The 14,289-nt window shown below is 40.5% G+C and overlaps 4 protein-coding genes across 10 annotated transcripts in view; 2 read left to right on the plus strand and 2 right to left on the minus strand.

Annotated features, from left to right (window-relative positions):
• Positions 1-5,111, plus strand: part of rock2a (rho-associated, coiled-coil containing protein kinase 2a) — a 33,396-nt gene extending 28,285 nt beyond the window's left edge. Inside the window, exon 32 of one of the 2 annotated variants that reach the window (XM_041060214.1) lies at positions 4,828-5,111. In XM_041060214.1, the coding sequence (XP_040916148.1) occupies positions 4,828-4,831 (4 nt within the window). In that variant the 3' untranslated portion in view covers positions 4,832-5,111. Of the gene's footprint in view, positions 1-3; positions 513-4,827 lie in introns of those variants that run through there. The other variant, XM_041060213.1, reaches the window with a different exon arrangement.
• slc66a3 (solute carrier family 66 member 3) lies at positions 1,875-8,665 on the minus strand. The gene is made up of 7 exons (XM_041060216.1): positions 8,421-8,665; positions 6,347-6,429; positions 5,852-5,921; positions 5,662-5,719; positions 5,258-5,378; positions 2,926-2,967; positions 1,875-2,401 (listed from the first exon to the last, which is right to left on the minus strand). Exons 1-7 carry the CDS (start codon positions 8,564-8,566, stop codon positions 2,301-2,303), a joined length of 621 nt encoding a protein of 206 aa, XP_040916150.1. The 5' UTR covers positions 8,567-8,665; the 3' UTR covers positions 1,875-2,300.
• Positions 8,666-10,810: 2,145 nt separating this feature from the next.
• c17h2orf50 (chromosome 17 C2orf50 homolog) lies at positions 10,811-12,011 on the minus strand. Its single transcript, XM_041061179.1, has 3 exons — positions 11,797-12,011; positions 11,570-11,609; positions 10,811-11,008 (listed from the first exon to the last, which is right to left on the minus strand). The coding sequence occupies exons 1-3, from the start codon at positions 12,009-12,011 to the stop codon at positions 10,811-10,813; spliced, it is 453 nt and encodes a 150-aa protein (XP_040917113.1).
• Positions 12,012-13,214: 1,203 nt separating this feature from the next.
• The window catches only part of LOC121197497 (CAP-Gly domain-containing linker protein 4-like), a 31,400-nt gene continuing 30,325 nt past the window's right edge, over positions 13,215-14,289 (plus strand). For 2 of the 6 annotated variants that reach the window (XM_041061134.1, XM_041061138.1), the window contains exon 1: positions 13,290-13,308. Coding sequence is in view for 1 of the 6 variants with exons in the window: in XM_041061132.1 (XP_040917066.1) it covers positions 13,277-13,308 (32 nt within the window). In the remaining 5 variants the exon portion in view is untranslated. Of the gene's footprint in view, positions 13,309-14,289 lie in introns of all 6 variants that reach the window. The other 4 variants (XM_041061135.1, XM_041061137.1, XM_041061132.1 and 1 more) reach the window with 4 other exon arrangements.

Below are 14,289 nucleotides of genomic sequence, written 5' to 3' on the forward strand. Positions count from 1 at the left end.
CAGTTAACCTTGCTTGGGAGTGTGGTGCATCTTCAGGGTGGTGGGATGTGTTTCCTCCTCAATCAGAGACTGTATACAAAGCTCCGTTTTGCAGATCAGCACGCTGAACTCCACATCACTCCCCCACAGCCCACCCTGTCCCTGCTTCAGCCTGTGAGATTTGCAAAGTCTTGTTTTCCCTTTTGTTGAACTTTAGCGGTTCGATCTTTCCAGCAAGCTGGATGGCTTGTAAGCGTATCAGCTGAAGTCTTCTCTTGGGCCCTTGACTAGAGCGGTTCGTTGTCTCTTGGTGGGGGGGGGGGGGTGCCTGAGTAGCTCGTTCAGCTCCTGCAGAACATGAGAGAGCTCTTAGAAGCCCGAATAGGGCTGGCAAGAAGGGGATACACTTACCTCAACACTTCACACCTGGACACGCTGTCTGATTGAAGGATCCTACAGGAAAACTCTCGGGGTCCACCTTTGGAAATTCTTGTGGCCAAAAAAAAAAAAAAAAGGATATTTTTGTGTTTAATGATTGTGAACAATATTAAGGGTTTAATGGGGGAACACTACACTCAGAAGATAGACTCAGAAGTAGACTCTGTAATTTGTTGGCTGAACACAGTTGAGTTGATCTACAGTTGAACTTGATCCCAGATACAGTATCTGTACTTTGGCTTATTCTGACTCTTTAACACGTTGATTGTAGCTTTCTGCTTCTCACCATTCTGCTTTCAGGTGCGTGTCCACTCGGGTCACGGAAACTTGAATGAGGTACTTAAAGCTGACGAGCTGTGACTTCTGGGAAAGTCATTAAGGCGGGGAAGGAGTGTCCGATTCCTCCCGGATTTGAGCAAATAATTCCTTGAGTGCCTCTTATTCAGATTTCTGACTCAGGTGCGCTCTGAATCGCTGGTTTGTCGTTGTGTGACTTACAGTAACGGTTGTGAGTGAACAGAATCCTGCGCTGAATGGCATTAGATGGAAGGCCAGACACGAGATCCTCGCAATCCCATTATCTTACAAACCTGCACTGTCGGTTCTGAGGGTTAATGTTTACTGAATTCAAGGGGTGCACCGTTAACGCTTCTTTGATCCGAGCTCGGCTCCTTTTGTTGTTTGAATGTACATCTGGACTTTACCAGAGACGACACACAGGCATTGTATTACTTCTATCCAGATATACTTGACTGAAGCCCCCTTTCGTCACCACCTGCTCTGAGTGAACATGCATGTGTTTGCCTTTTCGGGCCTCACACCTGAGCGCTGTCACCCACAGGCCTCCACCTTTTAACAAATGTAGTGTTTAGTCATTCCTGACAGTGAAAGCGAGGGGAGTTTACCAATGAGGAGCAGAAACATTGAAGGTATGCAATCATATCCCATGAGTCAAAATACTGAGCAGCACTATTCCATTGAAAGTTTCTTTCTTTTCTTTTTTTTGTTTTTTTTTTTAAAGTGATTGTCCTGATATTTTTGTATTAAAAGTAACCAAACTCTGAGTTTGGGCACATTGTTGCGTGTATGTGGCTTATATAGAAGGTGGAGAGTGAACTGTGAGTGTGTGTGAATGTGTGTGTATGTATGTATGTGTACCGAGTGCTCTCCTTTAACCAAGAAGCATGTTTTATACATATAAATATACACAGTATATATTTTACATGCCATACAGTGCACATTATATTATTTATACAGCCTTGTCCACTTTGTATTTAAGGGCTCTACATCCAGATTGCATGTTTGCTACCAAACAGCTCTATAATAATAACCACTTCAACAATAAAGACATGGATGTGCCTTTTGGTTTTGGATTATTTCTCTGTCTTAAAACATCTCTGAGGCTATTACACTGTGGAGGATTTTCACACACGACACTGGAATGGCCACAGAGTAAGAAACTGGAATGTTCTGGTTTATTAAAATAGTTTGGAAAAGAACTTTACATTTTATAAAAGCTTTTCAAAATACAGTATTTCTTTTTGTCCTGAGTAGGAAGATCTCAGATGTACTTGGCTTGTGCTGTCCTGTCAAATTACACTTCACTTTTTTTTTCTTTTGTGCACATGCAGTATGAAAAAGCATTGGTCTCTGTCCTCAGTAGAGTTGTAGCAGATATCTAGTCACTGGAATGTTATTTAAAAAGGTTATACTGTTTACACTGAGGTAAAAACGCTATAATAAGCACATTTTAAGGGTAAGTATCATTAAAGCATCTGGCATAACCGTTGCTACCCGTCAGTTCTGTTTTTCAGTACTGCCTGTGTCCACAGTGACCCTGTAAACACCAGTGAATGAACTCATCACTGAGCCAGTGTTAAAGCTTAGTCGTCTTTCTTGGATCTGCTGCTGTGTTTCTGGTAGTAGAGCACGGTGAGCAGCACCCACAAGTTCAGGAAGGTCATGGCGATGAAGCGCACCAGAACTGTGACAAAGGGAGAGAAGTTGTTAGAATAAAGCTGATGGGAACTTCATAAACACTGATTACTGAAGGATCTGCAAGATAAAAGCTGCCAAAGTGAACGTCCCTTGGTGAACCTGCCTCTCTGATAAGGAAGATTATATTGATATTTTAATTTTGTGCATAAAATAAATTTTTAAAAAATGTAGCTGCTTCAGACTGAAAAAGCCAAAAGTTTGTCATCTTAGACTCCTGAGGAAAAAAATGTGCTTCAGTTGAGCATAGGCACCTTTTCTGATCATTTGCATGGTAGGTACAACTGACCGAGAGCCCAGAAGCTGCCTCATGTGCTCTGTGCACGCCACATTGCCTCACAGCAAAGCACCAGAACCACAAAAAAATCCTTTCCTCATGTAAAATTCTAATGACAGATATTTAGAGAACAAATATTTTTCATGAGTTCCTTCTGAAATGTTTAACGGATCATTAAAAATTTGTGTCAGGGATCCTGCAGATCCCACAGTCATTTGTAATTCAGTCTGACTTACCCTGCATGTCTCCAGTTGTCGCTGTGGTGGTGTAGATCCGCGCTGAAACAAAGAGGAAGCCGAGTTAATGACATCCTCATTATCCAACAGAGCCTGAAGTGTTGAATTGCTAATGTATTCAATTAGGAGCAGAGTAAATAGTGTAATACATATTCATGAGCTGAAACTTCACAGTAATTTTACTTTAGGGAAAACAAAAAAGTTACAAATGGGTAAAACACTTCTGTAAAACACTCGACATGACGTTTTATGCCTCTGCACTGGCAACTGGCTTGTCAGCTGATTAGATTTTGGTGGTCAGAGGTCAAAGGTGAAATTTCACTTTGAGCACGCAACATATTTTTGAGCATAACTCAAGAAATGACGACGTTCTGACATTTTGTAGCCGAAAGGTCAAAGGTCAACTTCACTGTCACATTTTCTGAAAAGCATTTTTTGAACAATATATTTTGTAATTATAAGAAAGAAAGAAAAAGGAGAGACGGTTAAGTCCTGATGAATTCCTGTCTGTGTCAGATCCGGGTGCTGTACCATAGGGCAGTTTGACAGAGCTGTTGTTACCACTGTACAAGGTTTTGACTTGACTGAAAAAAATGTAGGGTATCAAAAATGAAACGGACTATAATTATAATAATCCTTATCTAACTAAATCAATAACTTGACAAAAATCATTGGAGATATAACAGCCACTTATGAATCCACATTGGGATTCACCACGTATTTCATTTAGGCCAGTCTTTAGACACTTTGCTAATATGGAGGCAATCATTTTATAATCATCACAAAGGAGCGTAATTGGTCTCCAGTTATCAGGGAGTAAGGGATCTTTCTTTGCTGTGGGAATTAGAGTGAGAAGTCCTTAATGATGGGGGTAATTCTTCCTAACAAACAGCCTCATTATAAACGGTGAGTAAAGATTTTGCAATTAGGTTGGCAAACGCTTAAAAAAAAAAAAAAATCTGAGGTAAGTACAGCATTGTCCGGTGATTTATTGTTTCATACCTGAAAGTATTTCCTCTGAAGTTACCTTTTTAGAGCATTCTGTGCTAAAATGAACAACATCTTTAATTAAATTCAGAATATTAGACCTGACGCTGCTCTGTTCACTCTCCTCTAACAGACGCCCCTCCTGTCCTCCCTGCTTGGATTTCATTTACTTCCTGTTGTAATTTTTCTAATGTGAAGAGATATATATATTTAATTCTTTTTTCTATTCTGCATCTTTTTTCATATGCTTTTTTTTTATTATTATAATGGCACTCTGTGTAATTTCATATTTTAAAAATTCCCATGTTCATTACTTCCTACAGCCATACTCCACAACTTTTCAGTGAGGTAACCAATGTCTGATACCAGCTGTTCAGTTTTTAGGAGTGAGTTATTAAACTTCCAACAACCCACATTCCTTCTATTGTTCCAACTGTAATTGAGATTCAGTGTCAGTTTCACTGCTTTGTCATAATAGCAGGAGGAATTTCTACCTCACTTACATTCGGTTCAAACTCTGCTGAGATCGGCCAAAAAAATCAGTTCTTGATGGGACAGCAAAGTCTTTGCCCATATCGACTGTCTGTCCATTATCTCCACATGTCCAAATCACTCATCCTATTACGAAAGTGGATTCATTTCTTTTCAGAATTCATTGTCTGTGTCAGATGGCGGTCAAACATATTGGGCCAAAGCAGATTATAATCACGAATAGCCCAGGGATATTTCTCTAGAAGGGATTTAATAAGTTTCTCTACTTTTTCATTTAATGTAATGTGCAAACTACAAACACTGCCTGATACAAACTGATTTCCTTTTTGAATCACTCCCTGACTAAAGTAATCGAACAGAACAGTGTTCAAGTTGGTGCGATGCAAACTATCCTAACTATAAGAGTTTTTTGCTTTCTTCCAGATGAAGCCTCTCACAGAACGAAGGGTGAAGAGGACGATGACTGAACACAGGCTTGTGTTTGTGATCTCTTGGTACACACTTCAGCCGCCTACAGACTGTGTGGAGTTTTGAATGGGACTGACTGGGACTGAAGACGTTATACTGATGTCAAGGTGAGAGCGTGGAACATCTACTATGATGGCAGAGTATATAGAGACATGTTGCTGAGATAAGATTAGTTCAAATTTAGGCCATTTTGTGCGTTTTATATATTTTAAAATAAAAGAATTTTTGTGAGTACTGTGCATGGCCTGTAGTATATATATTATTTTACTTGTCATCATAATTAGCTTCATTATGATGACCAAAAAAAAAAAAAAAAAATCAAAGGACGAAAAAAACTTGGACAACACACTGAGGACTTCCGGACTCTCATGTCCAGTGTACTCACCCATACATGTGTAGGCAGCCATGCCCCAGGAGAGGGCGCTAACCTGTCCAGCGTCCTTGGATCGCCACAGGCACTGCAGCTGGGCAAATTTACTGGCTGCACTGATGAACGTGCACAGGCTCTGAGGAGAGAGTGGAGGTCAGACTGGATACAAGTTAGGAGAGAAGCTCGTGCAGATTCAGTCCATACACTGTTTAAATGATACTTGTTCCCTTAATATCGTGACCAGTTTAGGGTCACGAGTGTCTTCCTGGGTGTCTTCCTGAGACAGATCGGGTGCAATGAGGTCTGGATACCTTTCTGTTCAAACCTCTACCTCTTTACACCTGACTGATGACCTGTCACTCACTTGATTGCTCTCTGACATACTGTGACTTATGACTGATGTTACACAGGTTTATTACCATGGCCAAATCTATGATCCACTTCTCCACAGTGAGCAGCCTCCAGCCTCCGACAAACCTGAACACATTATGTTAAGGAAATAGCATGTGACATAAAAACAACAAAGAAAAAATGGGTCATTAATTTTCTTGAATGAACACTTTCACATCCAGCAGCATTAGAGAGTGAAACCGTGCGGTGGAAGGATACACTAAGGCGTAGATGAGGCCGTGCCGCAGGCTGCCGTTGTAGTGAAGAATCAGGAGCAGAAGAACGACATCTGAGGACACAGGGAAGGTGATAACACACACCACTTTAGGGCGAATGATCGACCGGCTGCGTGTTTCACAGGGCTGGGTTTGATTTTTATTTCACGGAGCACTGATGTAAGTTTTTACTGTCTCATTAACTCGTTCAGAAGCCAATATTTCTAGTTTACAAAACTCCAATTTGATTTAGAAGACATAAGATATTTTCCTCCTCTATAGTTAAGATGTCATAATTTCTCTGTCAGTTACAGGCCTCTGGAGGCTGATATGGGCTGAGCATACCTGTGCAGGATGACTGATGTTCTGTTATTATAATCTCACAGGCTACAAATCACAGAAAATCTGAAAAAACCCCCACTTTTCTCAGAAATTACTGAACAAAATGTAAACATAAAACACCTTTTAAATAGACATCACGTAACTAAAGACAACTCACCTTGAGTGATGAGGATTGGATATTCCAGGTATGTTGGAGGTGGGTAGTCATAATACATCTGGTACGTTACAAACACAATGAACCTGTGAAGCAGATGGTGTCGGGTTAGGATGCTGTATTAAAGGGTTGGGAACTGATTTAGATGAAACACCGGAGCCATGTTCAAAAGCAAATATGAGGAAAACAGAAAACTGCTGAGGATTTTCGTTTGCTATGCCAGCCATTCAGACAGATACAATAACCAAACAGCAGCATTCACTCCTTAATGGAAGTGGCTTGGATAAATATGCTACGCAAACAAACTGAAGAAGGTGTTTTCTTCAGCTAGAGCTCAGCTTTGAATTAGTTCCAGTTTCAGCAAAAGAATTTCTGAGTCTCTATAGTTGAAGATCCTGTTTGCAGTGATAACATGCAGCTGAATGCACATGCTAATGTGTACAGGTCTCATGGTGTACCTTTGTAACAATATCCCCAAATGCTGGGAGGCAGAGTCATTAAACTGCACAGAGCATGATGCTTTGTGTAGTAAAGGGAAGGGACAGAGAAAAAAGATCTCCGACTGAATGCATTTGAGGAGACAGATTTGAATTTTACACTTACAGGGATCATTAAGTAAGTTATGAGTTTTATCAAGGTCAGTCTGAACAAGGACTTGCCACAGTACCAGAGGCCCAGTCTACGCTGGCTTCAGGTTTGACCGTGTTTGAACAGCACTTTACTCCTAGACAGGTTGGAAAGCTGTCAAAGCTGTAAATCTCAGCAACTGCTGGAACCATTTCTCAGTCAGAGTTATTGAATATTAAAACTGGACGGCTTGCTGATTAAATCTAGGCTAATATGCTGTGCTGGGCAATAAACTATTACTTACTGCACCTTTCAGATATGGTCCCATGCTGTAAACAGAGAGTCTTCCCACCAATGACAATGCCAAACACCAGAGATTCATTAGGGATGACGAGGGTGAGTGTATGCCAATTTAACTAGGGCAGATGCTTTTCTGGATTGAAGCCATGCTTCTTAATTAGGCTGATAAAACTAATTTATTACTGCATAAACATCTTACCCAGCGCAGCTTTAAGACTCGGCTGTTCCACTCTAGCATGCACAATGACAGCAGGCTATCGCTCACCAACACAGTAGAGACACTCAGGACAGTGCAGCTCCTGCCAGGCACCGGGGAGAGACAGGACACCGAGAAATCCCACAGGCTTACAGACACAAAGCCACTCAGTCCCAAACCACAGCTTGTCCTGGTAAACTCTATCAACAATTGATCAATAACCAACTTTAAAAAAGATTCTGACCACACTTCCTGCTCAATACATGACAACTAGCTCAAGAACCAGTCTACTGCACTGATTTACCATCAGGCAGCACAGCTGGTTCACACAGATGTTAGAGCAGACAGACCTCACTCAGACCAGTTTTTCCTTGTCCTTGGTTAATCAACCAAAATCTTCAGCTTTGTAAACAAAGTACAGTTGTTCAGTGTTAAGCCTTCACTGCAGGATTTAATTTTTATGAGAAGGAAGCTTTTCAGTTACATGCCTCAAAACTCAGTCAGTGAGCCTCGTGCCCTACTTAACACTAAATCTAGAAAACAACTGGATGTGCACGCGCATTTCCCCCATTTTACCCCCAGGTAAGGCAAACAGAGGAGCAGGGAGGATGATAGTAAACGTTTTAACGTTTTATTAAGAAGTCGGAGGTGCAGTTCAGATTTATGCCGATTTTACCATTATATATCAGGGACTTATCAGCGGTCTTATATGATGTCAAGTATATGCACACCCTGACCTATAACCGAGGCCATAATAAATTAAAGTATTGTAAATGAAGTTTGGAGTTGAGGTTCTCTAAACATGAGATGGACTCCGTCAGGAACAGGAAGACAACATCACATACATGTCATGCCAAAAGAAGTTAAATAGAAAGTAATTCACTGCGTGCCATAACACACTGGTCCCACTTCACTTTCCATTGTAATCACCAACTTTAACACACTTCACACACCACAAAACAGCATTCCTTCACCCCACAACAACTCAGACAAGTTACACTCAAAATCTCGTACCCGATCAACTCCAGCAGGAGACTGTTGAGGCTGACTCCAGTCGAAGATTTCGCTCGCATCAGTGCAAAGATCTGCGGGAACTTCAGCACCATGCACACGAACAGAGTGCTGAAATTGGCCGCATGCAGAAACATATCCGACTGCATTCTGCGGAGTTGGCAAGAAAAAAACCTGAACTTTAGATTGTCGGATCTCAGTGGATTTCACCAAAACGAGCAGACAGATGCTGCTACGGTGTCACTAGTGTCAAGGTAACAAAATTTAGACGTGGCTTCTGTTTTACATTTTCAAAATAAAAATTAGTAAACTGTAATAGTGGACTTGGGGTTACTGGCCCCTTCCCTACTTACAAACCCCTTGTTTCCAGAGAACTTGCACAGACTACACCCCAATTTGATTTTGACTTTGACTGCTACCTGTAAAGCCAAACAAACCAATACCAAACACGCTGCTGCAACTAGTTAAAATCAAAGGACGAATCTTTACACGTCTAAAGACAACTGCCTAAAGATAGATGATTTAGCAGCGTCTGGGTGGACTTTTATTTTGAAAGCGGACTTCTTTGGTTTCCTTTATGATTCTGTGGATTTGACGTAGTTTCCTGTCAGCCGGCATCATTTCTCATTTCCGCATACATCCTCTGAAAGCTGATTGGCTTGTTGTGCTCACAAGTGAGACCACAGCGTTTGAATTCCTCATTTTAAAACGTGTGATGTTTCTCTCTTCCTGCTGTCTCATTTGAATGAGTCTGCACTTCAACATGCAAACTCCACTGTGAGAACAAAGTCGTTTCAGCAATCACATGATGGAAAGCTTCTAAGCACTGTCAACTCAATTTGATCCTTTAATTTGCATCATATTGTATAATCATATGTACTGTTAAAGTTTTGGTATTATCTACTACTTTCAATGAACAGAATCAATCCAGGACACACAAACTTTAAAATGCATCTTTATTTCAGTGTTGACTTAGATTATAATGATACAGTTATACATGTGATTATAATGTAGAAACATCCAGAGCATACAGTTGTCTGAGGATAACTTTTCCAAATTCATTGGTCGCCAACATTTTTACTCAAATTTAGACAAGGGGGCAGTGATTTATAACAACAATACAATGTACAGAATGGCTTTTTAAGACAGCTACAGCAGCACAGCAACCTGAGATATGCTGACAATCCCATAAAGTGCAGGTGGATAAGTTACAGACAGGCTGACAAATTCAAGGAAAAACCTGAAAAATGAGTGGAGAGACAGGATAAACATGCCAACATCCATAGGACTGAAAGGTTTGGTGAGAATGAAAATGAAGTGAATCGTATTCCATGGCTTTCACAGTCACCAGATCTCAACCCAGCTGAACAGCTATGGGAGATTTTGGACTAACGTGTTAGACACTGCTCTCCACCCAGTGAGGGAATATGTTTTGGAAGAATGGTGTTCATCCAAACAGTAGAGTCCAGAGACTTGTAGAATCAATGCCATGGTGCATTGAATCTATTCTGGCAGCTCATGGCTGCCCAGCACCTTACTGAGACACTATGTTGGTTTTCCCTTTCATTTATCACCTGTTTGTACGTCATCATGAAAATCACAAGAACAAAATCATTGTAGTTCCATGGCTCCACCATGGAATAATGGCTTAGGTCCTGGAAAACATCTTAAAATGTGTAACAGCTATTTTCTTTAACAAAAAAAAAAACTAACCAAAATAACCATAAAAACTATACCATAAACGATGTCTTGTTTTTTTAGGGATCTACATCCAATTGCTTTAAGCTTTATGTTTTCAGTTTAATTATTTATTTATTGCTTGTTTCTTGTGAGTCCCTGCAACATTATTTGTGAGTACTTTCAACAGAGAAACGTAGTAATGAAACAACCTTTAACTCATCCAAATTTGATAAGGTGTCTTGTTAGATTATCAAGTATCTGATTAAATACTTGATGGAGCTCAGGTGACACGAATCTGATCTGCTGATGTCTTCCCTTCTCACCTGTCTTTAATGGTGAGCGAATGCCTTTAACATTAAGCTTTGCTCTCCTTCCATTTAACATTTTTTTTCACAAAAATCCACAAACCTATAAATAAACAGAGCATAAACTAAAATATGATTAATGAATGATTACTTATCTATGAAGGACAGCAAACATCATTTTCTTATTACTCCTGACTGCTCCCTTGATATGGCTTCAAAGTAGTGAATGTCTGTATTTGACTTAAAACTCACTCTTCACTAAACTGATGAAAGGAAAAAAAACCCCACAACATTAAATCTAAACTCCCTTAGGCTGAGCCTAAGTAGAGTCCAGGCTTAAAAAAACAACAACAAAAAAACCTGATGTGCAGAGGTCCAGATGGGAAGTGATTGATCTCCAGAGCGAGTCTACCAGGGCAGCATCTCTGGATCCCGCTTGCACTTGTGATGGGTTCCAGACCAAAGTAACAGCTTTTCCAGTCTGACCAGTTCCCTCCCCAGTGGAGTGGACAGTCTGCTGCCAAACATCTGGTTGGTGGTGTTGGGGACACGATCAGAGAAGAGCGACACATAGCTGGGTAAGGGCTCCTCTGACTTCAGCTGTCCCTGCAAACACACAGGGGTAAAATCAGAGTCAGTTTGTTGGTAACATCCAGCTGTAGAGTGGCTCGCAGATAAAGCTGACATTAAATTCATCAGACAATTGAGGCTTAGTCATCCTGTAATCAGGATAAGATGCTTTTAACAATGCTGTCATCAACAATAATAGTCTACTGAGCATCCGTGTTTACTGCAGGTTGATCTAACATTACTTAGATCAATCCAGCAGCATCACACTTACTGCAGATATTAAAAATGTTTACATCACTTTTCTTAATGTCAAAAAGTCACAGCTTTCATAGCTCAGCGCAGAACATCTCATTCTTTTCTTAGAAATAACGTCAAGAATTGGCAAATATTTCATATATCAGTGCTCTCTCTTGTGTTTTTCAGTGTCAGGCTGACGGTGAAACATCTTGAAAATGATTTATACATATTAATATTAATTGAAGGTATTCATAATTTTAGCATTGGAAATGGTGTTCAGATAACATGCCAAGTATACTATTTTCAGAGCACTCTTAACAACATTTGAGCAACATTTGAGCAGTGTATATAGTTTCTTACCATCTGATCATAGTTCCTGAGGAAGCTCCAGTTCTTCTCCCTGTGGGCCATATTTTATTGGTTAGGTTAAGTTTAATTGACCTATAAACTAACATGACATGAAATTGACTCCATGATTTTAGTTTGTAACCATCAACGTCTGTTAAAAATTAAGTCCTATTTCGACACTTTAGAGGCAGGTGCCTTGGTTTACTTAACATGATCCAGGCTACCAAGGTCATACTCACCATTCCCGGACTCCTCTCCTCTCACTCCATACCACCTCTCTCCATACTTGGTCCTCTTTAACAGGATCTGGATTCTGCTCCAAGGACACCGCGTCTCCTTTAACGCGGCGCGTCCTGTCCGCGGGCGGCTGGGTTGTTACCGGCCTGGTCCCATTGGATCGTTCCGGTAAGCGGTACCCTGCAGAGGATGCGCGCCTGATATTGTTTAAGTCCATTCTGTTGGCTAGAGAAAGGAAGAAATGCTCAAATAGTCAAATACACCAAAAGTCAGTTACTGCGCACAAAAAGTTCACCAAATCGTGGTTTGTGCGCCAGTGAGCGGAGTGTGTGTAAAGCAATCACTGCCACTCGTTTTGTTTACGTTTCCATGGAAACGGTGTTCAGGCAATTGTACCTCACACTGTCTTCACCAGCTGAGGGCAAATAACAGTACCTTCATAACATGTGTAAACAAGCCAGAATTAACATACAGGCAGGTTACATCAGCAGCCACAGCAAAACTGATGCAAGTGAAACTGATTTCTGGCAGAGCTGGTCTACAGATCAACTCAAAATAACACTACAATTTTTATGGCAGCTCTAGGCTAAAAACTGATGCAAACCTGTGTACATCTTACTTGTTGTGTTTACTGAAAAAATATTTTAGGCCTTACTGTGCAGAGTTCTCTGACATGATTGCATAATTTGAGGAGGCCTGTTGTCAGCATTATAATGTCTGTCACTCCTGCTCTGGATAAACAAATAACATAGTGACAAGTGTTGTCATGAATGAATGAATGAATGAATGCCTCTGACTGCATGGAGTAGACCTAAACTTGAACCAGTGAGAATGCTGTCAACCAGCAAAGAGCAAGGTCTGAGGCAGAGGCAGTAACACATGCTGCGAAGGGGTTCAGGTTCAGTGAACACTGGCATCCATCAGTGAAACTACCCTGAATATGGCCTTTCTGAATGGTCATATGGATATAACCACCAAGACAGTGTGACAGTGGTGTCACACCTAAAGTTGTCCCCATCTGCAGTCCATCTCTGTCTCACCTTGCTATACTTACAAACATGAAATTGCATTAATGTTGGTTATCTGGACACATATGCTGTAGAACTATCAGCAAAGAGAGTCTCCAAATCATATCCAGTGGAGCAGTGGATTTGTAAGAATTACTGTGAATTCCAAAATTAAAATAAAAAGTAACTTCTATTTAAAAATACATTTTGGTGTTTTGGAAGTTATTTGTGAAACATTTTAAAACGTTTAAAATATTTAAACTAATATTTAATCTGGAAATGTTATTGGCATCAGAGCTATACCATGCAAACTGTCGTCCCCGTTCTGACGTTTTGTAGTTGTCTTACATTTATTTTGAAGACCGGAAGTGCATGATGAACCCTTTTATTCTGAAATCCTTATCCTAAAACAGGAAGCACACAACTAAGGTTGACGGAAATGAAATCCGCTACTGGCTTTCAAGTCATTTTCCTCATGAGCGACTTGAAACAAGCGGCAAGGTCAAGGTAATGCTAATATTATGTATGTAATGTTAGCTACCTAACGTGATATTTATTTCTGTTTTTAGTCATAAAGTGCATTTTAAGCAGCTAGAGGGCTTGGGCCATTATTTGCGCTAGATAACATTAACGTAGGAGCTAACGTGAGAAGGCGCTTCATCTCGTTTGGCAACTTTCTCCACAGTACATAAGCATAAAAGCAGAGGCTGCAAAGTGCTCGTTTATAGCATTGCTCGGCGTCAGCTGAAACACATGCATTGCCAGTTATCTGTCACTGAGCCCGAACCGGCTTTTATTTAAACATATGCTAGCCTGCTAACAGTTTCCTGTCAGCTATCTGGGTTAAATAACAGTTGTGTTAACAGCAGAAGTTAAATGGGAAATCAGTGAAATTAGTGGTAACACATCTGATTAGCTAACACAGCTTCAGCTGTCTTCCGTGCTACTAAAGTGTGAGATGAGGGTTGACCTCCCCGGCTGTAATCATTTAGTTTACGGTAGCTAAAGCTAGGCTCTCACAGGAAGTGGTCAGGTTAAAATGTTATAAAGTCGGTAAGCAGCTCAATGTGAATCATCTAATAAACAATGATCGTGTCTGTGTTGTATATACATCGTATATAGTTATGTTTCTGTGAAACATTATTGATGTAGCTGTTTGTGGAAAAACCTATAAGAGTTTGTACATGTGAATTAGTGGGCTGCACACAGGTGTCATCAATTATTCGGGCTGATTAGGCCTCTCATCAGGCTGAAGGCGGGTGGAGCACCTGGGAATTACAGGATGTCGCCAAACTACATGTACTAATAAAAGTCATAGGGGTATCTAATAAGGTGTCTAATTAGGCCCACTGAGAACACCTGTGTTGTTTTATGTGTAGGGGCTTTGAAGTTATTCAGGTTAGTGAACCTGGACAGCTCCAGCAGGTTGAAACAAAACCAAGTTTCCACACTACAACATATACTGTGTTGTATTTTAATCAGTGCTAT

This window comes from Toxotes jaculatrix, chromosome 17, assembly GCF_017976425.1.
Source record: "Toxotes jaculatrix isolate fToxJac2 chromosome 17, fToxJac2.pri, whole genome shotgun sequence".
Taxonomy (NCBI): Eukaryota; Metazoa; Chordata; class Actinopteri; family Toxotidae; genus Toxotes; species Toxotes jaculatrix.